The sequence below is a fragment of the Macaca fascicularis genome, chromosome 6 (genome assembly GCF_037993035.2).
Source record: "Macaca fascicularis isolate 582-1 chromosome 6, T2T-MFA8v1.1".
NCBI lineage: Eukaryota > Metazoa > Chordata > Mammalia > Primates > Cercopithecidae > Macaca > Macaca fascicularis.
The window spans coordinates 157,240,748-157,264,080 of record NC_088380.1 but is presented as its reverse complement, the minus strand read 5'-3'; the positions used below and the strand labels follow the sequence as shown (position 1 = coordinate 157,264,080).

At 52.6% G+C, this 23,333-nt stretch overlaps 1 protein-coding gene across 40 annotated transcripts in view; it reads right to left on the bottom strand.

The window, feature by feature from the left end:
• Positions 1-22,842, bottom strand: part of TCOF1 (treacle ribosome biogenesis factor 1) — a 39,859-nt gene extending 17,017 nt beyond the window's left edge. For 32 of the 40 annotated variants that reach the window (XR_012414257.1, XR_012414269.1, XR_012414265.1 and 29 more), the window contains exons 1-17: positions 22,654-22,842; positions 19,191-19,246; positions 16,116-16,255; positions 14,128-14,201; positions 13,159-13,345; positions 12,471-12,544; positions 9,831-10,061; positions 8,654-8,866; positions 8,231-8,425; positions 7,881-8,090; positions 7,487-7,699; positions 7,150-7,338; positions 6,708-6,953; positions 6,418-6,615; positions 4,008-4,145; positions 3,642-3,821; positions 3,318-3,518 (exon numbers count right to left, since the gene is read on the bottom strand). Coding sequence is in view for 16 of the 40 variants with exons in the window: in XM_005558252.5 (XP_005558309.3) it covers positions 3,318-3,518; positions 3,642-3,821; positions 4,008-4,145; positions 6,418-6,615; positions 6,708-6,953; positions 7,150-7,338; positions 7,487-7,699; positions 7,881-8,090; positions 8,231-8,425; positions 8,654-8,866; positions 9,831-10,061; positions 12,471-12,544; positions 13,159-13,345; positions 14,128-14,201; positions 16,116-16,255; positions 19,191-19,246; positions 22,654-22,761 (2,853 nt within the window). In the remaining 24 variants the exon portion in view is untranslated. The remainder of the gene's footprint in view (positions 1-3,317; positions 3,519-3,641; positions 3,822-4,007; positions 4,146-6,417; positions 6,616-6,707; positions 6,954-7,149; positions 7,339-7,486; positions 7,700-7,880; positions 8,091-8,230; positions 8,426-8,653; positions 8,867-9,830; positions 10,062-12,470; positions 12,545-13,158; positions 13,346-14,127; positions 14,202-16,115; positions 16,256-19,190; positions 19,247-22,653) is intronic. The other 8 variants (XR_012414276.1, XR_012414277.1, XR_012414279.1 and 5 more) reach the window with 1 other exon arrangement.
• Positions 22,843-23,333: the final 491 nt, after the last annotated feature.

Below are 23,333 nucleotides of genomic sequence, written 5' to 3'. Positions count from 1 at the left end.
GGATAAGCACGTGGTCGGGGAGAGGGGCATTTGCTGAGGGGGAAAGAGCCAGCAGGCAATGATCCTCAGGCACTCTGGTTTCCAGGGGAGGCACCGTGGCCCCTTCCTGCACATGCACAGGAATAGCTGCTGCTCTGACCTGCCCCACAGCCACCGGAAACATGCTTCCACCCTGCTAGCTCCTTCCAGAGCTAACTTCGAACGTGAAAGGGATTTATGACTCCGATACAGCTAAAACCTGAGGGCTGCAGGGCTGTTGGCCCAGGGTCTGGACAAGAGGTGACAGCAGCCTGGGACAAGGTTGCAGGCACAAGCCAGTGGTCCCAGCACAGTTCACCTCTGGTTGTAACATCCCCAGCCAAAAGCAGGAGCTGCCTAGAAGTGTTCCACTGGCTACCATACCCTCCTGCTGGGGCAGGCATGATAATGGGGGCTGGACTGGTGAACACTGCAGTCAGAGGAGGACTCAGAGATCCGGGTGGAAATGCTGGTGGTGATGGCAGCTCAGTGGTCCCTACTGGAATGGGGGACCCCTTTTCCCTACTCAGCCTAGCCAAGAAAGTAGGACCCAGGCTGCCTGAGCTTCCAATTTCTCAAGAGAAGCTGGAAGATCTGTACGTCATTTCCAATTTTTAAATGGGGCAACTACAATGCACACTGCTGGCTGCCTCCTAACAGCCATGCCCCCATCTGTTCCTTGCTAACAGAACCCTCACTGTTCAGTGGCTCCTACCACATGCTTCAGGGAGGGTGGTCCCTCCTCCCAGCCAGTCATGGGAACTACTGGCTTCTTGTCTATGGCTAAGAGGGTAGCTAGCACATCCAGCCTGAGGTCTGAGTAGCCTTAAGTCTACTCCTCAGTCTTTTTTGAGATGGACTCTTGCTCTGCTCACTCTGTCGCCCAGGCTGGAGTGCAGTGGCACAATCTTACTCACTGCAACACCTCCTCCTCCCCGGGTTCAAGTGATTCTCTTGCCTCAGCTGGGATTACAGGCCAGTGCCACCAGGCCCAGCTAATTTTTGTATTTTTAGTAGAGACAGGTTTCGCCATGTTGGCCAGGCTGGTCTTGAACTCCTGACCTCCAGTGATCCGCCTGTCTCAGCCTCCCAAAGTGCTGGGATTACAGGTGTGAGCCACTGCACCTGGCCTGCCCCCAGCACTTTAGGAGATGCTGCAGCCCTGCTATGACCATAAAGCTGATGGAGCACAGAGATGGAAATCTGGTCACCACTGATGCTTAGCTGAAGGAACCAGCTTTTCAGCAGCTGGAACCTGGGACTCTGTGCACTGTAAGAGTCAATCCCCTTAGTGAAGCTCTTTTGAATGGGGCTTTCTCCTGCAACTTAGGCCATTCTGATGGAGAGAGGAACTCGTTGAAAACTTAAAAACAAAAATACTACACAGGCCAAAATATGGCTGAGGCCTATGCTTTAGTCTGTCATTTAGGTCCTCCATAAATCTACCAGTAACAAGCACCTGGGAGGGCCTACGGCTTGTAGGACAGCAGCCTTCAGTGACCATGCACGTTCATGCCCAGCCCGTCTGCACCCACTGAGGGGCCCTGTCCACTTTTGTGCCTGGTCATCCTTCAGCTCCATCACCCGCTCCTCTTCTGGCCTCTCAGAGACCTGCTCTTTCAGCTGTCAGCACCACCAGCATACTCTGCGATAATCCGGCCACCTGTCTTGCCCCACAGACTGTGAGCTCCTTGAGGGCAGGGCCAAATGTCTTTCGCCCCCAGTAATGGTTTGTTATATCAAAGGCAGAGGTTAGGGATAGGGAGCATTCATCTCAGTGCTTGTTTTACTCATGACGAAAACAAATCTAAGAGAGGTTATGCAGCTTGGCCTGGCACAGGGACTTCCAGCTTCCCTTAAGAAATGGAAGATCTGGCCACAAAGAAGGTCCATTTCCACAGTCATGACTGGCTGAAGCTGATAGGAACTGTCCTTATGGATGGGGCAAGGGCTCCCCGGTCTGTCCTACTTGCTACCATTATCTACCATCTCTCCTGACATTTTTTTTTTTTTTTTTTTTTTTGAGACAGAGTCTCACTCTGTTGCCCAGACTGGAGTGCAATGGCACGATCTTGGCTCACTGCAACCTCCGCTTTTCCAGGTTCAAGCAATTCTCCTGCCTCGGCCTCCCGAGTACCTGGAACTACAGGCACCCGCCATCATGCCTGGCTAATTTTTGTATTTTTTTTTTTTTTTTTTTTTAGTAGAGACAGGGTTTCACCATGTTGGCCAGGCTGGTCTTGGACTCCTGACCTCATGATCTGCCCGCCTTGGCCTCCCAAGCTACTGGGATTACAGGCTTGAGCCACTGCGCCCGGCTGACATCTATCATTTCTGCCAGGCCTGCATCAGTCACGTCCATCACACACCTGTGCCCTGGCAGTGCTGGAGTCTGTCATCCCACACTTCTGTAGGATGTAGCAAGCCCTGCTGTCTCCTGCAAGCAGACCGAGGGAATTGTCCAGATTGTCTTTCTCCCTAGTCTTCAGGGCCCAGGCTTGGCACTAAGCTAGACAAGCCCTGCCTGAGAAGATGCACCTGCCTATGTGAGGCCCCAGGCCAAGGTGAGGGACGAGACTTCCTCCATCTCTTCAGGGCCTCGGGGGACCTGTGCCACACTCCAAGTTTCCTTGGGACTCTGATAGGGAGAGTCATTTTGTATTACGTCAACGTATGCACAATAACCAACATGTAAGACTCTTGGTCTCACATGACTTGGTGGGAGATACTGGCCTAGCCTATAGGGCTGGTGGAAACCTCAACCTAGACATAGACCCGGGACCCTTTTAGCGAGGGAAGTCTTGGTTTGGAGAGTTTTAGTAGCAGGTTTTACCTAAGGAGATGTGGATGACAGCAGAGGGAAGAGGGCATGGTGGAGCCAGAGCCTTAAGCCTTAACCTGGCCTTCCTTCCTTTTCCTTACCTGGCCCTAAACCCTGGTTTTTCATTTTTCTTTTTTTTTGAGAGAGTCTCACTCTCATCACCCAGGCAGGAGTACAGTGGCATGATCTCAGCTCACTGCAACCTCTGCCTCCCAGGTTCTAGGGATTCTCCTGCCTCAGCCTCCCGAGTGGCTGGGATTACAGGCACCTGCCACCATGCCCAGCTAATTTTTATATTTTTAGTAGAGATGGGGTTTCACCATGTTGGCCAGGCTGGTCTCGAACCCCTGACCTCAAGTGATATGTCCGCCTTGGCCTCCCAAAGTGCTAGAATTACAGGTGTGAGCCACCGTGCCCGGCCCTATACCCCAGTTCTGAGGAGTGGGTGTTGGTGGCTCAGAGGCCTGGCAAGTCTCACCTGGGCAGAGGTTGCAGCTGCCGGTGCCTCCTCATCACTGTTTGACTCCTCGCTGCTGCTCCCTGAGCCATCCTGCTTCCCCGCCTGGGTGGCTGAAGGCCTTGTCTTCCCAGGAGGTGCTGGGGCAGCCCCTTTCCTGGGGGACTCCTTGGCAGGAGCCAAGGCAGCTCTGACCTGGGGGGTCTTCTCTGAAGGCTTCGCCTGGAGTGAGAAACAGGATGAGGGGAGAGAGCCTGGAGGGTGGACGTGTGAGGAGACAAGAGCTGGATGCGGCAAAAGTGTTACATCCCATGTAGGAGACGTTCTCCATTCCCTCCCCCTCACCTGAGCCGGCGTCTCCGTCTCCTCCTCACTGTCTGACTCCTCCTCACTGCTCCCCGAGTCCTCCTCTGGCCCTGTCTGGACTTGATCTGCTGCAGCCACGGCCTTCCCCACAGGTGGCACAGATGCTGGGCCCCTCACCAAGACAGTACTGTTCTGGAGGTTTCTCACCGGTGGCTTCGCCTGAATTGCAGGGGGATAACAGGATTGGAGGCGGAAGTGATTCCTTTCAGGTCCCACTTTCCACCATGGCACAGCTCTGGGTGGGTGGCCTGCCCATGCAGGAGCCTTCTCCAGGCTGGGCTCAGTGAGTGGTCCTCCTCTCTGCTCCAACCCTCCACACCTCCTGTGGCTTCTGGCTCCACTTGCCTTGGCTGGAGACCTCTGTTTGGCTTGAGCAGCTGCAGTGACAACTTTTCCAGGAGCTGAAATTGTCCCTTTTGCTGGAGATGCTCTGACGGCAGCTGGGTTGGCTTTGGCCTGGGTTTTTTTTACTGAGGTTTTCACCTGAGTGGAGAAAAGGAAATTAAGGAGGGAGAAAGTGAGAGAGAGTAAAGCAGCTAGCCAAGAATACAGATTCTGGAGCCGGAGCCTGAGTCTGGATTCTGGCTCCTCCACGCAATAGCTGTGTGAACCTGAGCACATCACTTGATCTCACTGGGCCTCAGTTCAGTCTTCTAACAAATGGAGATAATAATAAGGCCCACCTATGGGTTATAATGAAGACTAAATAGGAGATTCAGAGTTTAACATGTCTGGAACATAAACACTCAAACTCACTGTGCGTGCCTTCCTTAGCATTAGCTAAGCATAAGACTACCTAAAACAAAGATGTTTTCCAGGCTCCATTTCAGCTAGGTGGCCATGTCATTAAATTCTGGTTCGTAGAAAGTTGAGTACCATAAAAAGTCAGAAACATGTCCTTCCTCCTCCAGGCTAGATGGAATGCTGAGGAAAGAGCTGGAGCTCAAGCAGCCACGGCAGAACAAGATACTTGTTGTTCAAGGTTTTCTTCAGCTTAATCTAGTCTTAACCGATATCCAGAGAACCCCCAAAAGGCCTCTCAGGGACTCCAACAAATAGAAGGACAGCAAGAAAGAGGGAAATTCCCAGAGTGAGATCCTTGACAGGAGTGACAGCAAGCCTGATGTGAAACAGAACGAGGAATCTGGCAGCATCTCAAGACCCCTGCCTCACTCAGGGAGGGCATCTGGTGTCAGAAAACATCCCCATCCCCCAGTATTCCTCAAACACATGAGGTCAAGTGAGGTGAAGAATCAGGACTTCAAAAAGAAAGATTCCCTACAGTGTGGACCAAGTATGACTCAGGCCGAGGTACTCATCAGCACAGCATGTAAGTCCTCCAAAGGGGAGCCATGTTTTCCACAAGAAGTAAGACACCAAGACTGACTTGACCTAACAAGTCTCAATACACAAAAAAGGATTGAAATCATACCAAATATGTTCTCCAACCACAATGTGATTAAATTAGAAATCAGCAACAAAAAGAAACCTGGGTAATCCCAGATATTTGGAAATTAAACAGCTTACTTCAAAACAGCTCATGGTTCAAAAAATAAAAGCAAAACACCCACCTCATGGTACAGGTGGGAGGCTCAGAAGGGAAGACAAATATTTAAGTGATCTGCACAAGGAAACTCTGTAAGGCACTGGGTCTGGAATGTGCCTGCAGCTTGAGAAAGAGGAGAGGAGGCTCTGGAAGGGGCCCCTGAAGAGCTTAAAAGCCTCAATGGAGGAATCCTAGGACCCTCGGGTCCCACGAGTCAACAATGAGAGGGGGACAAAAAAAAAAAATCAGTAGAAATGTGTGCTCTGGTACAGAGAAAAAAGAAATGACTAATTTCTGAGTGGTTACAGAAAAAAATAGAGCGACAATTAAAAATAATAAACAGTGGGTGGGTGAGTGCAGGGAGTGAGCCATCTTCTCTCAGCTCTTCCAGGCAGGGAGACCTCACTCTTGATCTGTTCCACATTAGCCTGGCCCATCGTCAGGGTGACACGAGACAACTTGCTGTGTGCAGGTCCCTTGCTGGGTGTGGCAGGTGAGATCTCACCTCAATTCTTACCCAAACTTGTGAGGGCTGATTTTGTGTTTACACAAGAGTAAGGGCTCTGAGGACTTCAGCACTTGCCAGGATGTGGGGCTGGGGCTGAAACTTTAACCCAGGCGGTCTGACTCTAAACCCCTGCCAGCCATCCCACCACAATGTGCCGCCTGTGGCAAGGCACCCAAGCCGGGCACTCTCCCATTCCCTGGCCTCGCATAGACTGCTTCCTCTGCTGGAACACTCTCCCTGCCCATCTCTTTCAGCCCATGGTTCAGATGCCGCCACCTCCTGTAAAAGGCCTAGATACTCTCACCTGTCATGCTGTGCAGCCCAGGCTTACACCCTCTAACTCAACCCCATCACTCCACACTGGAGGAGCACGTCCATGCTCCAGAGACAGGACTTCTCCGAGGAACAGGGCCTCAGCAGCCCCAGACAAGGGCAGCACCTGGCAGGGTGGGAACTCCAGAGCTTGTAGAAACCACAGGGAATACATCAGTGGGAGCTCAAAAGGCCAACAAGACAAGAGACCCCGGAGCTCTGATGGGCAGAGGAGACATGGAGTGAAAGACAGGGAAGGACGCGGTGTTGAGGCTACCGCTGAGGCTTCTGCACACCTGCAGGCAAGACTAGCCCCCAATCAAGCCCATCCTCAGCCCTGGCTCAGGAACAGCTGTGGGTGGGATGGGCCTGCTCCTTCTAGGCCTCACCTGTGCTGAAGGTGCAGCTGCCTCTTCACTGTCTGATTCCTCCTCACTGCTCTCAGAGTCTTCCTGCATCTCAGCTTTCACCTGGGTGACCGTAGGCCCCGTCTTCCCAGGAAGTACTGGAGCGGTCCCTTGCCCCAGGGATCCCTTGACAGGCACTGAGGCCGCTTTCACCTGGAGGCCTTTCCCCACAGACTTTGCCTGGGATGACAAGTGGAAGAGAGGTGTCTCTAGGAGTCCAAAGGACCACGTAGGGGCGGCCCTGAGGTCCCCCCATTAAACACAGGCCTCACCTGTCCCATGGTTACTGCAGGACCTGTCTTCTCTTCCTCACTGTCTGATTCCTCACTGCTTGAAGAATCCTCTGCTGGTCTCTGGGTGCCCCCAGCCACAGCTGGGGATGAGCCTACTGGAGAAGTCACAGTTCCTGCTTTCCGGGGGGCTTGGGTGCCCACTCGCACAGGGGTGACCTTGGCAGATGCAGTATTGGTTTTCTTTGGGCAGGCCTTGGTCTGAGGAATTTTCAGAGCTGGTTTTGCCTAAGGGGACACCAAAGAAAGGCTGGAGAAGATTCCTGAACTCGGAGTCCCCCATCTGTTCTGAGGTGGATCCCCACTACTGTTCTGCCCCACCAGTCAGAACCCATGATCTGCCTGAGGGAAGCACAGCTCCCTGGGGGGCTGACTGTGGTGTGGTAGATCAGGCCATGTGGCAGCCTCCTTCCCCAGGCCTCACCTGAGCTGCAGTCATGGCTGCTGGTGTCTCCTCACTGTCCGCACTGTCCGACGACTCCTCGCTGCTCTCTGAGTCTTCCATGGGCTTTTCAGCCTTGACCTGGATGGCTACAGGCCCTGCCTTCTGAGGCGGTCCCTTGGCAGGACCAGAGGCGGGTTTGGCCTGGAGGACTTTCCCCAAGGATTTTTCCTGGAGTGAGATACACAGGATCAGGAGAGGGAGCCCAGAGTAGGTGTGTACAGACATTAAGAGACCAAGACGGTAGACAGAGTCCCAGTGGGAGGCCATGGGTGGCTCCACTGAGGGGAAGAAAAGAGCCTACAGGAAGGGGCCTCACCTGAGCCGGGGCCACAGCTGTGGGCACCTCTCCATCATCGCTGTCTGATGACTCCTCACTGCTGCTGTCTGAGTCCTCCCACTTCCCCACCTGGGCCGAGGGTGTTGTAGGCCCCGCCTTCCCAGGTAGCACTGGGCCGGGGCCTTTCCCCAAGGGCCCCGTGCCCATGGTGGAGGCAGGTTTCACCTGGGGGTTTTTCCCCAAGGGCTTCACCTGGGAAACACAATGGACAAGATCAGGGAGTCCAGAAAGAGAATATGAGTGAAGACATAGGTGGGGAGGAGAGCAAACGAAGCCAGCCGCACAGGGCTCTAGGTTCAGAGAGGAAAAGTCAAGCCCACAGGAGGTCTTCTGAGGCAAGGCACAGGCCATGCAGGGCGGCTTCCAGCCTCACCTGAGCTGCGTTCATGGCTGCTGGTGCCTCCCTGTCACTGTCTGACTCCTCACTGCTGCTCCCCGAGTCCTCCTCCTGCTTCCCTGCCTGGGCCTGGGTGGCTGCAGGCCCTGTTTTCCTAGGAGGTGCTGGGGCAGCCCCTTTCCTGGGGGACTCCTTGGCAGAGGCCGAGGCAGCTCTGACCTGGGAGGTCTTCCCTGAAGGCTTCGTCTGGAGTGAGAAACAGGATGAGAGGGGAGAGCCCGGAAGGTGTGAGGAGACAGGAGCTGGAGGCGGCAAAGGTGGCCATACCCATGCAGGTGCTGGGGTTTAGGCATGGGGCTACTCTCCACCCCTCCCCTCTGCCTCACCTGATCAGGTGCCTCCTCCTCACTGTCCGATTCCTCGCTGCTGCTCTGCGAGTCCTCCTCCTGCTTCCCGGTCTGGGCCTTGGCAACTGCAGGCCCTGTCTTCCCAGGGGGCGCTGGGGCAGCTCCTTTCCTGGGGGACTCCTTGGCAGGGGCTGAGGCAGCTCCGACCTGAGGGGTTTTTCCTGAGGCCTTTGCCTGGAGAAACAAGATAAGGGGAGACAGCCCAGGGGATGGATGTGTGAGGAGACACAGGACACCAGGTAAAGAAGACCAGATAGGGCAAATGACACCACACAGTGAGAGGGGAGTAAGGGGCTGGGGTCTGAGGCACGCCCCGGGCTCTGACACAGAGTGGGAGAACAAGTCCTGAGAAGCCTTCTGGGGAGGGCCTGACTGCATGGGGTCTCCCTCCTCAGGCTTCACCTGAAGCAGGGCCTTGGCAGCTGGCGTCTCTTCCTCACTGTCAGACGATTCCTCGCTGCTGCTCTCCGAGTCCTCCTCTGGCTTCCCTGCCTTGGTCTGGAAGGCTACAGCCCCTGCCTTCCCAGGGGGTGCTGGGGTAGCCCCTTTCCCAGGGGTCCCCTTGGCAGCGGTCGAGGCAGCTCTGACCTGGAGGATTTTTTCAGAGGTCTTTACCTAGTAAAAAAGAAAGGGCAGTTTGCTCTCCTGCTTGTGAGAACTCTCTGATGATGCCTTTAAGATAAAGTCCAGAGGCCTTAATGAGGCTCCTAAGACCCCCTCTGCTTCCCTTCCTAGGTAGCACTGGGCCAGCGCCTTTCCCCAAGGGCCCCGTGCCCATGGTGGAGGCAGGTTTCACCTGGGGGTTTTCCCCCAAGGGCTTCACCTGGGAGACACAATGGGCAAGATCAGGGAGGGAGTCCTACTTCCACCTCAAGGCCTTGACAGTTGCTGAGCCCCTGCCTGGAATGACCTTCCTAAGAGTGCTTCCTCCTTCTGGTCTTTGCTGAGACGCCTTCTCCCAAGGCCAGCCCAGATCACTCCGTTTCAAGTTGCCATTCCTACATCCCCCACCCAACTTTCCCCTTTACCATTTACCAGCAGCTAACACAGGGGATCTGCTTACCTACTGCATGCCTCCACCTTGTCCTTCCCTAGGCCTGGGGCTGGGTGGGTGACCCTCACTCTTCCTCCTTCCTGCTCTGACTTCCATTGCTTTCCAGCCCCCCGTCTTGCCCTTGGGATGCACCCAGAGCCTTGGGGCTGCAGCCCTGCCCACTCCCAGCAGATGGGGAAGGGAACTGGATTCCCTTTAGCTAACATGGTGTTTCCCTGCTCAGGGTCTGGTTTGTCCTGAGACGTCAGAGGACCAGGCAATCAAAACTTCTCAAGTACCTCACAGCATGACTGGCTGGGAAGGACAGCGGCCCATTTACTAGGCAGAGAAACTGAAGCAAAGTTGGTCACAGACAAAGTAGAGTGCAGGACTCCCCTGTGGGAAGCAGGCTGTTCTTGCTCTTCAATTTCACACCGTACTCATCCCTCTCCCCAACTCCAGTGGCAGAGGTGCTCATGGGATAGTGCTCAGGCTGCTGGGGGACCCGCAGGGTCCTCCAAGGGGCAGCCCTCCTCCAGGCCTCACCTGGCTTGGTGTCCCTGCAGGGGCCTCCTCCTCGCTTTCAGACCCCTCCTCACTACTCTCTGACTCCTCTTCTGGCTTCTTGGCCCTCTTGGCTGGGGGCAGGGCCCCTCCTCTGACCTGGGGTGTCACATCCCCCACCTTCCCAGGGGCTGGGGCCGCCTTTCTTGCTGGAGACTCCTTAGTAGAAACCGATGAGGCTTTGACCTGGGCTGGTTTTACTGAGGGTTTCCCCTGGAACAAGAGGATGGAATTAGAAAATTAATAATAATTACTGTTTCCCCTAAGGTTCTGTATTAGGTGCTTCAACAGTTGATAAAGCTCTTTCCTAATGCCATTGGATTTTTAAGCAACTCCCTGAGACAGTTAGTAGCTTTAGACCCATTTTCCAGAAAAATACAAGAGGCTTAAAGAGGTAAAATTACTCATGATCAATATGAAGGGGCAGAGCCCCACTGGAACCCTGGACTGTCTGACTTTGGCACAGATCTCAAAACCATTACGCTCATCTCCCACCCGGCACACGCAGGGCTCGGCCTGAGAGACGGGCCGCATCTCTCAATCAGGAGAGCTCATCCTGTCTGCCCCTTAAACTCAAGTATCTGATCACAGCAGCCATCACGAGGGCCAGGAGTTCAGGATGTGAACACCACCCCTGCCACTGGTTTGCTGGACACCTTGGGCAAATTCCTTCCTTTTGTGAGCTCTTTCCTGCACTTCTACAATTCAGACATTTCCCAGGCAGTCAGTGCCCTACTTCCACCTCTGAGATCCATCACACCCCTTGCAGCCCTGGGTTTCTGGGGCGTCTGCTACTGGAGCTCTGCACAGCCTCAGCCCATTGAGTTTGTGTGTTTATGGAGGGCTGGGAGCGGTCCCCTTCCCTTTGGCAAGGCCTGGGGTGATAGAAGCCAGGGGTGTCCTTATGGCTGGTGGTATCTAGGGCCCAAAGGTGAGGATGGAAGGTGGAGGGCAGCCCTTGGTCAGGCCTGGGGTAGATGGGTGAGCTTTCAACCTTCACAGGGTTACCACGCTACAGTAAAGTCAGAAGTTCCCTGGGCACCAGATCAGTTCATCCCTGATTTGTGCTGGTTTTCCATCGAAAACATCTTTCCAACTGTGGACACCTTGTTCTAGCCCCCAGCCTCTTATACCAGTATTACTCCAAGAGTCTCCTACATGGCCTCACTGCTTTTATTCTGCACTGCCCTCCAACCCAGGCTGCAGCCAGCAATCTTTTTGAAACACAAATCAGGCCATCTCGCTGTGCTGGGATGGCTTCTCACAGCCCCTAGAATAAAACTCAAATTCCTTATGGTGGTCCTCAAGGTCAGACAGAAGATCTGGCCCCTGTCTACCTAGGACTTCATCTTGTGTCACTTTCCCCACAATTTATTTGTTTTTTTTACAAATAACATCTTGTAGAGACAGGGTCTCACTATGTTGCTCAGGCTGGGTTCAAACTGCTGGACTCAAATGATCCTCCTGCCTTGGCCTCCCAAAGTGCTGCACTTACAGGTGTGAGCCACCGTGCCTGGTTTCTCCCTTTCATTTAAAGATCAATGTTTTGGCCAGGTGCAGCGGCTCATGCCTGTAATCCCAGCACTTTGGGAGGCCAAGGCAAGTGGACCACTTGAGGTCAAGAGTTCAAGACCAGCCTGGCCAACATGGTGAAACCCCGTCTCTACAAAAAAAAAACAAAAATCAGCCAGGCGTGGTGGCATGCACGTGTAATCCCAGCTACTCGGGAGGCTGAGGCATGAGAATCGCTTGAACCCAGGAGGTGGAAGTTGCAGTTAGCCAAGATCACGCCACTGTACTCCAGCCTGGGTGACAGAGTGAGAACTGTCTTAAAAAAAAAAAAAAAAAAAGATCAATGTTCTTTAAAAGCACCAAATTCTCTTTGCCTCCTTCTCTGCACATGCCATTCCTTCTGCTTACGCCTACTCATCAATGCCAGGTTCCTGCCCCACATGGTTCTCTACATTTCCCCTTCATAGCAGCCATCACCACAGTTAAATATTTGAGGGACGCTCCCTTGCCCCATGGCACCAGGAACTCTGCCTGTCCTGCTCATCACTATATATTCCCCAGGCCTGCCACTTAGTAGGTACACAATAAAAAGTAACCTGTCAGGACCTTTTCCAGGTCAAAGTTCACAAACCCAAGAGTCCAGCCCAACTCTAGCCAAGTGTCTAGGTCTGGCATTCACCACTGGGCCCAGAACCCTCTCAGCAGCCGCAGCCCTAGCCACACCACAAGATAGCCACACTGTTGCCCCGGGGCCCTGCTCTTGCCCCATTTCTTGTCTGGAATGCCCTGACTCCTCCACACCCCTTCCCAGTGAAGCCCACTGTGCTTTGAGGCCTTGCTCCAGGCCACCTCTCCCAGGAAGCCTTGTCTAGTCTCACAGGCAGGAGGGGGTCCCCCTCCCACCCCCGGGGCTGATCTTACACTCAGAGTGCAGCAAGCAGCACCAGGCTTTTCTCCCTGCCCCTCCCCGGCTGCAGCCTTTCCAGTTCCCGGTCCCCCTGCCACAGGGGCTGAACTGATCTGGGCCCACTGGTGTCTGAAGCCCCAGACAGGCTCCTGGGAGGGTTAGAGGCTGGGAGAGGGCAACTCCTAGGGATGGGTGGCAATTACCTCCACATCTGTCTCATCGCTGGAGCTGGAGGTGTCCTCGCTGGAGCTGTCGGCCTGGCCTGCTGACACCATCCCTGAGGGTCGGACACAGAGGGGACTGAGGGACTTCCTTTCCAGCCTCACCTGCCCCTTCCCAGCACCTCCCAACAAACCAGCTGCTCATCAATGCCAGGTGCTGAGCGCTCACCCTTCACATGCACTGAGCTGTGAAGCCCCCTTCTGAGGTGAGTACCATCATCATCCCTATGCTCCCACACATCTCTGAGGCCCTGGGAAGGGCTGTGAGGGGACCCAACAAGCACGCACCAGCAACAGTCTACAGAACCTCCATCCACCATCATATCCACTGATGCAGGCCGGACAGATGTCTACTCTACATAGGAAACAGGCAAACTCAGGCCTTTCAGTTTAGTCTCTGAGCTACCAGTGGTCCCTGTAACTCACCAGGGAGTCATAAAGCAGAAAATGCTCCAACCACTAGATGGGCTGTTCAGCCCGAGGCCAGGTCCCTGTAGCTGACCCTCCCTCATCCAGGGGATGGGAAAATGGCCTAAGGTGCAGGAACCTGGCTGTCATGGAGACAAAACTTTGGTTCCAGAAATGTCCCAGAACTTAACAAAGCAATGCCTAGGCTGCCTCACCAGCCTAAGTTCTGGGGACTTGATTCCTACAGGTGGGGGCTTCTCACCAGGCTTGGCAGCAGCTCCAAAGGCCGGGACACTCCCCTCCTCCTCAGTTTCTGAGACCAACGTAGTATTTGCTGATGGTTCTGCTGATTTCCTGGGAGACTTCCCAGAAAGAAGGTTGGTCACTGTCTTCCCAGTGGCAGGGTGTGGCATGGAGTTCCCAGTCTTGCCGGCTTTCTCTGTCTCTGCCTACAGAGAACAAGAGTGACAGACACATCTGGTATGGCATGGTGAAGTAAGAGCACAGGCCACTTGCATCTGAACCCAATCTTACCACTTCCTAGCTGTGTGGGTTTGGGTAAACTACCCCTTCAATCGGTTTCCTAATCTTTAAAGTGAGGTTAAAAACAGTACCTCCTCTCACCAGACATGTTGAGAGAACAGAATCCCAGTTCTTGGGACACGGTAGTTATTTACTAAGTGGTAAGTAGCAGTTTGTTGATCTTATCATTATTTCATGATTACTTTGAGACATTGTTGCTAATGCTCCAGGCAATTGCAGAGGCACAATTCTTTATACATGTATGTATCTGACTCTGCTTTCTGGATTATCAGAAAATGACACCCTGTTTTCTGAGCAGTTTCCAGTTTGGAAAATGCTTTTAGAGTTTCAGAACCACAGGTGTCTTGATCACTACGGTGCCTCCACACCTAGCACAGTGCCTGGAACATAACAGGTATTAATCAAGATCTGTTGAGTGACAGGTGAATGCAGGGATTAAAGAGGAAAGAAATCGCCTATCTCAGGTGTAGAATGTGCCCAGTGGCCCATTGCAGCAGGCATCATCCTCATCTTATAGAAAAGTAAACTGAGGCCCAGAGAGGTGAAGGGAGTAAGATCCCACAACTGGTGACACAGGTTCAGCTCTGAATCCAGGTGGGGCAATTACAACCCTATCCTTCTCTGACAGGAGACTGTCCCCTACCAGGTAAATCCCATAGGCAACAGCTTGGAAAGCAGTCCCACTCACCTTGGCTTTTTCTTTCAGACTTGATGGCAAGTCCGCCCCCAGGACTGAGGAGTTGGTAGATGCTAGTCTTGGGGCTGCAAGAAACAAACATCTGCTAAAGGAGCCAGATGAGTTTTTCTCATCTGTGAATGGCAAACAGGTTTCATCTCACCTAACACTGCTATTGGTATTGGCTGCCTGGTGCTGGCATGAGGATCTGAGGTTGAGCCCAGACTTGCGGGAATGAGCTCTGTGATACATCAGCCAGGTCCACCAGGAGCAAGAGAGAAGAGGATGTACGTGTCTGCATCCCTGATGGATTCCCAACTCCCCTGCAGCATGAGGCGTTGAGGCCCTTGGAGGGAAAAGGACTGGCCCACGTTCTCGCTGCCTACTGGGCACTTCACACTGCAATGGGCAATGGGCACCATTCACATAGACCACCACACTGTAGCCCTGAAAGCTGCTTGGCAAAAAGCGGCAGTGGTCAGGCAGGCAGCCAGGCAGCCCCAGGTCCATACAGAAAGTTGCCTGGAATTCAAATGGCTTCTTAGTGGACAGGTAGCTGAACCATGCCACCTGAGTCCTGTTAGATATTGATATTCACTGATTCTCAGTGCTTTTTTATTACTTAATTAATTAATTTTTTGAGACAGAGTACCACTCTGTCGTTCAGACTAGAGAGCAGTGGCATGATCTTGGCTCACTGCAAGCTCCGCCTCCCGGGTTCACGCCATTCTCCTGCCTCAGCCTCCCGAGTAGCTGGGACTACAGGCGCCCGCCACCATGCCCGACTAATTTTTTGTATTTTTAGAGAGACGGGGTTTCACCATGTTAGCTAGGATGGTCTCGATCTCCTGACCTTGTGATCTGCCCACCTTGGCCTCCCAAAGTGCTAGGATTACAGGTGTGAGCCACTGCGCCCGGCTTCTCAGTGCTTTTATACCAGGGTATTGTCTCCTTAAATCTTAGATTTCCATTGTTAAGGAGAATGTTGCTGAGATGAATGGCATGATCTAATTCTTTTCCTGGCACTTCATCTCTCTCTTTCTATAATTATGGAAAATTTTAAGTAGTAAGTAGGAAGAACCAGGCAGCTCCAACCATTAGCAACTTGTGACCAATCTTCTCATCTCACCTAATATCTCACTCACCCTTCCCCATCAAACATTACTTTGAAGAAAATACCAGATATCCTATCATGTTGCCCACAAATACTTCAGCATGATTCTCTCTCAATGAGGACCCTTTTAAAAATTTTTTTGAGACAGGGTCTTGCTCTGCTGCCCAGGCTGGAGTACGGTGGCACATTCATAGCTCACTGCAACTTCCAATGCCTGGGCTCACGTGATCCTCCTACCTCAGCCTCCCGAGTAGCTGGGACCACCAGTGCATGCCAGCATGCCCAGCTAATTTTCTTATTTTTCGCAGAGATGGGGTCTCACTATGTTGCTCAGGATGCCAAAGAGGACTCCTTCCTTTTTTTTTTTTTTTTGAAACAGTCTTGCTTTGTTGCCCAGGCTGGAGTGCAATGGCACGGTCACGGCTCACTGCAGCCTTGACCTCCTGGGCTCAAGTAATCCTCCCACCTCAGGCCTCCCAGGCAGCTGAAACTATAGGCACATGCCACCATGCCCGGCTAAATTTTAAATTTTTTGTAGAGACAGGGTTTTGCCATGTTGCCCAGGCTGGTCTGCAACCCCTGGGCTCAAGTGATCCTTCTACCTAGACCTCCCAAAGTGCTGGATAGCTCCCAGGCCCCGTACACCAAACGAGACTGGAAGGATCCATCTGGTTGTTTTGGTTTGGCCTTGCATCCCCAGAGCCTGGAGATACAATGTCTGGCACAGAGGAAGGGCTCAAATACCGCCAAAGATAGGTGGTGCCCTCCCAATTTTCTCCCTAGGGTCTTTTAGGTCTTCCAGTGATAAGAGAAGAAGCTGGAGGTAGACTCTACCCTAGAACAATCAATATTCCACAGCCTGTTCCCAAAGCTGCAAGGCTCTTACTGGCTTTGGCGGTTTCAGCTTCTGCTTCCTCCTCCTCTTCCGAGCTCTCTGAGGTGCTAATGGGGTCTGACACACGGGTCTTCTTAGCTTGCAGTGCCGCATCTTCCTCTGCCTTCCGCTTCCGACCAAGCTCTGAGGTTCTGCAGGACAAGGGTGACGGTCTATACCAACTGGGTGACAGAACAACTCCACAAGATTTGACTAGACCTTCCCACATCCTTCCAGCTCTTCAAGGCAATATGCATAGAATCTAAACAGTGGTGAAAACACAGTATAGATACAATTTTGTATTCTGCATTTTCACTCACTTCATAAAGTGCTTTTACAATTCTTGATTAGTCTTTAAAATAATCAGGAATGCAGGATAATGTTATATAACAGCTGCAGCAGCTACCAGTCTTTAAGTGATAGGGGCTGACCCACGCAGGCACCTGACAGAACCGCCCAGGCTCTTCCTCCTGCAGAACGTGCTGTGTGGACCGTGCCTTCTTGGAAGACTCTGCCCAGGTCCTTGTCCTTCATGTCTCAACTTTAATGTTGCCTCCCCAGAGAGGCCCTCGATGATTGCGCCCCTCCCCCAAGCCATGCTCTGCCCTGTGATCCTGTTTCATTTTCTTTAGAGCTTTTCTCTATCTCCTGTTATTTTACTTACTTCCTAGATTCCTCCCCTACACAGAAAGGCCCAGGGAGGGGGGCAGCTGGCAGCTCACTACAGTAGCCTCAGTGCCTCGTACATGTCTCAAAAACTGAACAGCTAAGTGACTCGCTCATGGCAAAGTGAGTCTGGGGCATGGATAGGATAAGCACCTAGGTGGCTGGGCCCCTGGACTTTCAAGTCTCACGCCCGTTGACCCCCATTCCAGGGAGTCACTGTCCAGGCCCCAGGTTTCCCAGCCGCGATGGACTCTGTTCTATTATGGTTTGGGATGTGACACTTGGGTCTCTTGTTCCCACGAAAACCACTTGTCAGGATTCTCCTTTAAAAACAGGTTTCGTTTTTACATGTACCAATTTATTCTGCCTCTTTTCCCCCAACAAAAATGCTGAGCAGGGATTTTTCTCTGGTTTGTTCCCAGTTATATCAAGAATATTGCCTGGGTTGTTGTAGGTGCTCAATAAATACTCGGGGGTGGGGGTGGGGGCCGCGGTGTAGGAAGTGGGGAGCCTCCAACCAGTAGTTTTAGCACTTTATATGGACCACTGTGTCTAACCCTCACAATGCAATGAGATAATTGCCATCATTATTTTCATTTTATAGGTGAAGACACAGACTCAGGGAGGCCAAGAAATCCACTCAAGGTCATACATACAGCTAGTTGCTGGGTTTGAACTCTGCAGGGAATTGCTAGGCTACGCTGCCTTCGGTGGGTTTGAGGTCCTTGTCCCACACTCAGCACCCCTCACCCATAGAAGGGGCCGGTGGCAGGGAAAAGTGTGCAGAGCAGCTCACTGAAGCAGTTTTCTGGGGGAAGGGAGTACTACGAATAACACCCACACATCTGGGCAAGTCAGGGTGAGGAAGTGTGGGCTATAACCTGTACTCTAAGCTCTCCTTAGCAGCAGAGGACAGCCAAGAACTGAGGTCTGGCAGGGTTTTCAATGATCTTAGCTCTCCACCAGAGGCTGTAATCCCTTCCACACCATTTCTGCCTTTGTTCACACACCTCCAATGACAGGGAGCTCACCACTTCCACCGTAGCCTACCTCATTTTTAGATAGCTCTGATGTCGTTATACTCAGAAGCTGAAACCTGTCTTCCTGAAGCAGGTATATTTGGGGCCCACTTCTGTCTCCAGGGCCTCAGAGAACGCACTATTCTTGGTCCTCAAAGATGTGCAGTGGTCCCTCACATCCCTCTCCTGCCTCCTTTCCACCCAAGGCAATTCAATACTCTCTACCATGCCTCATGGGATGTGTCTGCACATCCTTCACTCCCTTAGTCAGCTGTGGTCAGGCCAGTGCATGAAGATGACATAATTACTCTCTCCATTTTCTAACCATTCCTCTGTTGATACATCCTTGCATGATTCCCCCTTCCTTGAAGAGTACTTAAATTTTATATGTTTAAAAGGCATCTCACACTCAACATGTCATTGAAGTCTTTCCCCTCCAAACTGGGTTCCCTTCAAGCTCTATGCATGGGTACACAAGCCAGACGTGGAGTCAATCGGATACTTCCTCTCCCACCCATCCACAGGCCCTGGTTTCATCCCTAGGATTCTTGGGAATCCACTGTGTACCCCGTTCTCCCTGTGTGAAGCCCCATCAGCTCTTGCCTGGATGATGGTGTCCATGGCCCGACCAGTCTCACCACGGTGCAGAGTGATCTCCTCACTTTTTCACCCTACCATGGCCCCGCTGCTCTTGGATAAAGACAAAATTCCTCACCATGGATAACCAGCCCACGTGTGGCTATCCATGCGATAACCTAGCCCCATCTGTACTGTCCGCCAGCCACAGGACTTAGCATGAGCAATTTCCACTGGCAGGTACGTTCCACCTGCCGCTCTCTACCTACTGCATAGTTCACTCCTCCAATTCCTGAAGCTCTCAAGTCAAAGATCACCTCAGGGAAGCTTCCCCTGGATCCCCAAATGAAGCCAGGCTTACCCATTTATGTGGCTGTGACAACAGGTTCCTCTCTTTTGTAATCCTTACTACCACTGTAATTTAACATTCATTTGCTTCATTCTTTGACTCATGCCTACCTCCTTGGCTATGATGTCAGCTGCTGGAAAGAAGGAACCATGTCTGTCTCACTCGTGACAATATTTGCATACTAAGAATAGGACTTGGCTTTCAGGAGGTGATCAATAAACATTTGTTGGTCAACTGAATAACAAGCCAGTGAGAAGCTCTTGTTCTTAAGAGATCACAGCTCTCAGTGTGCCCTCCCACTACCAGATATCCACACAGAAATACCCATCCATGTGATGTGAGCTAGCTTTCTGGAGGCAACAGTGGTGCCCAGAGTGGGCTACGGGGACAGATCTCAGACCAGACAGGTATCCCAGCTTATTCCAAGCTGAGTTGCTTGGGGTGTCCCTACTCCACCCTGTTGGCCCCACCACTTACTGTTGCCAGTGTGTATAGATGTCCAGAAGGGTTACGGGTTGAGCCAGGAAACACTTCTGCAGAGAGGTAAAGAGAAAGCCACAATTAACCCCCAGCATAGTAAGGATCCTCCTTGGGCCCAACTCTCCCCAAACTCATGACTTGCACAGACAGGTGGTTCAGAAGAGGGTCTTTTTGGCTAGGCACGGTGGCTCATACCTGTAATCTCAGCACTTTCGGAGGCTGAGGCAGGAAGATCACTTGAGCCCAGGAATTCAAGACCAGTCTGGGCAACATAGTGAGACTGTCTCTACAAAAAAATTTTAAAATTAGCTGAGAATGGTGGCATGCACTGGTGGTCCCACCTACTCAGAAGGCTGAGGTGGGAGGATCACTTGAGCCCAGGATATCGAGGCCGTGGTGAGCCATGCTCGCGCCACTGTACTTCAGCCTGGGCAACAGAGCAAGACCCTTTCTTTAAAAAAAGGGTGATGGGCCCTAAGACGTTATCTATGCTTTTCCCATTCTCTCTGAACCTGACATGCTCAGGAAAGTATGTCTGTTTGGCCCTGCCATTTCTGTCCAAAACCTTCCAGAGACAAGATGGACAACTAATCCCAGCTAAAACCTTTTAAGACAACATGGTGAGAGGCCCCTTTGAAAGGCCAGAGTTGGAATGTTCCAAGCTAGCATCTATCCAGCTCCCAGTCTCTCTGGCACTATCCATGCCTAGAGGCTATGAGACAGGTTTTTTCCCAACTTTAACTTTTAAAAAAGCTTTCAAAGACCTGGCCAGCCAATCTTCCAAAAGCTCGAACCACAGCCCAGACACCTGAGGCATCCAGGTGGCATGACCACAGTCCACTACTCTGCAAGGAAAAGACTGGGCCCAAATGGTACCGGTACCTTGGTGGAAGCAGACAGAACCAGGTGGAATCCAGGCCTTTGGAGCAGAGGCCAGAGGGCCCACCACTGTCTCTGTAAATGTCAAGAAGCCAGGATATCAAGTACTCCAATGAGGCTAAGCAATGTGGGGCATGGGTGGACTGAACTAATCTCGTCACCTCTTCAAACTTCAGGTTTCTTCTTCTTAACATGGGGCAACAGCGATACCCACCTTGCAGGCTGCTATCTGGTTTGAACAAGACCATCTGTCAGTGCCCAGCAGTGAGCCGGTAACACTAAGACTTCAAAGTCAGTTTCCCTCTGCTCCACCTCAGGCAAAGTGTCCTCCTTGCTGTCCTCAAATGTGTCAGGCCACCCTGCCTCTAACAGGGCCTTGCTATTCTTGTTGTCTGGAATGTTCTCTCTCCTGTTAACTACATAGCTCACTCCCTCATTTCCTTCAGGTCTCTGCCCAAATGACACCTTCTCAATGAGACTTCCCTGACTGCCCTACTTATAACTGAATTCAGACATCCCTTATCCCCCTTGCCTGCCTTATTTTACAGTAAGCACCAACCATCACTGGATACACTATATCACTAACTTATTAAACTTTTTCTATTTGTTACCTGTCTGCTCCTACTAGAATGTGTGCTCCACAAGGGCAGGATATTTCTGCTCCAATGAAGATGGGTACTAGCTCTTGCTCCCCTTATCTGTGAAGTACTATAACTGCAGTAGGAAGAGCAAGTGAAGTTCAGAGAGAGTGGGAAAAGCATAGATAACGTCTTAGGGCCCATCACCCTTTAGTCCCTCCAGGAGGTTCTGAGAGTAAGCATTAGGAACAGAGCCTACACCATAGGGCAAAGGGATCTGACTACTCAGGATACCCTCTCACCAGCTCAAAACTCTCCATTGGTTTACCACTGCTTTTCCAAGGAAGATCAAACTGCCCACCAGACCACTCCAGTCAGCCCCTGCCTCCATCAGGGGCATCTGGCCGTTGTACTCCACACTTCAGCTGCTATGGACACATTTTTTTTTTCTTTTCAGATGGAGTCTCGCTTTGTCGCCCAGGATGAAGTGCAGTGGCTCAACCTCAGCTCACTGCAACCTCTGCCTCCTGGGTTCAAGTGATTCTCCTGCCTCAGCCTCCCGAGTAACTGGGACTACAGGTGAACGCCACCATGTCTGGCTAATTTTTGCATTTTTAGTAGAGACAGGGTTTCACCACATTGGTCAGGCTGGTTTTGAACTCCTGGCCTCAAGTGATCCGCCTGCCTCGGCCTCCCAAAGTGCTGAGATTACAGGAGTGAGCTATGTCATCTGGCCTGCTATGGACTTAAAAAAATTTTTTTTTGAGACAGTGTCTTGCTCTGTTGCCCAGGATGGAGTACGGTGGCATGATCATGGCTCATACTGTATCCTCAAACTCCTGGGCTCCAGAGAGTGGACTTTCTTGAGGCCAGTGTGTACACAAGTTCCCTCCCACCAGAAGGCATTTACAATTTACACCTCAGCTATTCCTGACCAGGGCAATCTGCCATCCGTCTCTTCTTTTTTTTTTTTGAGATGGAGTCTGGCTTTATCACCCAGGCGGGAGTGCAGTGGCAGAGTCTTGGCTCATTGCAACCTCTGCCTCCGGGGTTCAAGCAATTCTAGTGCCTCAGTCACATGAGTAGCCAGGATTACAGGCGTGCACCACCACGCTCGGCTAATTTTTGTATTTTTAGTAGAGACGGGGTTTCACCATGTTGGCCAGGCTGGTCTCGAACTCCTGACCTCAAGTGATCCACCCACCTCAGCCTCCCTAAGTGCTGGGATTACAGGCGTGAGCTACCGTGCCCGGCCCATCCCTCTCATTCTTAACACTTATTGTAGTGCTAAGTATATAGTTGCTTTTGTGATTCTTTGATTTGTCTACCTTACTAGAGTGTAAGCTCCAGGAGAGCTGGGAGACGGTGCTCACCATCACTTCGTACTGCTCGTTTATCCATTTCACACGGTTTTTGGTGCCCATGAACCAGACACCATTCGAACACCAGGAAGCGCCCCGAGTACCGGATTAATCAACCAAGTAAGAAATGACTGTACCACGAGTTCGACTCCCAAAGCTGTTCGTCTCAGTACAGGCAATCGCTAAAGGCCTCAGTTCCAGCTCAACTAAGGGGCTTGTGGGGTCCCTTCTCCAGGCGCTCCCCCGAGGGGCTGGTTGCAATCCACTCCCGAGACTCGCAGCAACCTCCTCGTCCCAGGGGGGCCGCGCTGCGCCTAGCCACGTGGCGAGAGACTTAGGAAACTTAAAACACCCGCTACCAGGAAGGGGGTGGAGGTAAGGGACGCGGGAATTACAAAGTTCGGCCCCTGCGAGCACACTTTCTGGCCCAACCCACTGCACAGATGAGGAAAGTGAGGCCCAGGGGAACTGAAGTCGCAGTGGGGAGGCAGAGATTGCGGCTCCTCTGGAACCCCTGGCCCGCGCAGTCGAGCACTGCGGGACCCGGCTCCGGGCGCCCGCCGGGTCGCCTGGGGACGGGGCGCGGGCCTCTGATCTCCACATCTTGCACGCGGCCCTCGCACACGGCCCACGAACGTTTACCTGGCCGCTCTGCTCCTTCACTTCCCGCGCCGCACGCACATAGCCAGCCCGCAGCAGATGGTGGTAGATCAGGGGAAGTAGCTCCCGCCGCTTCCTGGCCTCGGCCATGCCCGCGACCCCCGGACGGCCGGCTACCTGCACGCCCCGCCTTAGTCCCCGCCTGCCACTTCCCTCGCGCCCTAAGACCTCGCGCGCCCCACTTCCGGCTCCTCTTTGGCTCCGGCCGCGCGGCGCGCCGGGAAACGTAGTCTCCTCTCCAGGAGTGGCCGGCCCCGCCCCTCAAAGCGAAAGGGGCGGAGACTCGTGGGCAACAAGACCGCCCATTGGCGCTGAGCAGGCGGGGCTAGACAGGGACCCACCCCCGGGCCCGGCCGTGACATGGATGACTCTTTTAATCTTTCCGGCTGGCTCCTTGAAGAGATTTGTCTTCCTTGTTAATTCTCTGATGGCTGGGTCTGCGTTTTACTCGTCTCTGAACTCCCTAATCTGGATCTTTCTCTAGATCCGAACTTCGTACTGCCATTATCTGCTCGTTTATCCATTTCACACGGTTTTTGGTGCCCATGAACCAGACACGAGTTGTCAGGTTATTCATTCATTCATTCGCTAATTAAACGAATCTGTAGTAAGCACTGTAACTTGGGCTAGCACCGGGCTAGGCTAGGGGGATTCAGAAGATG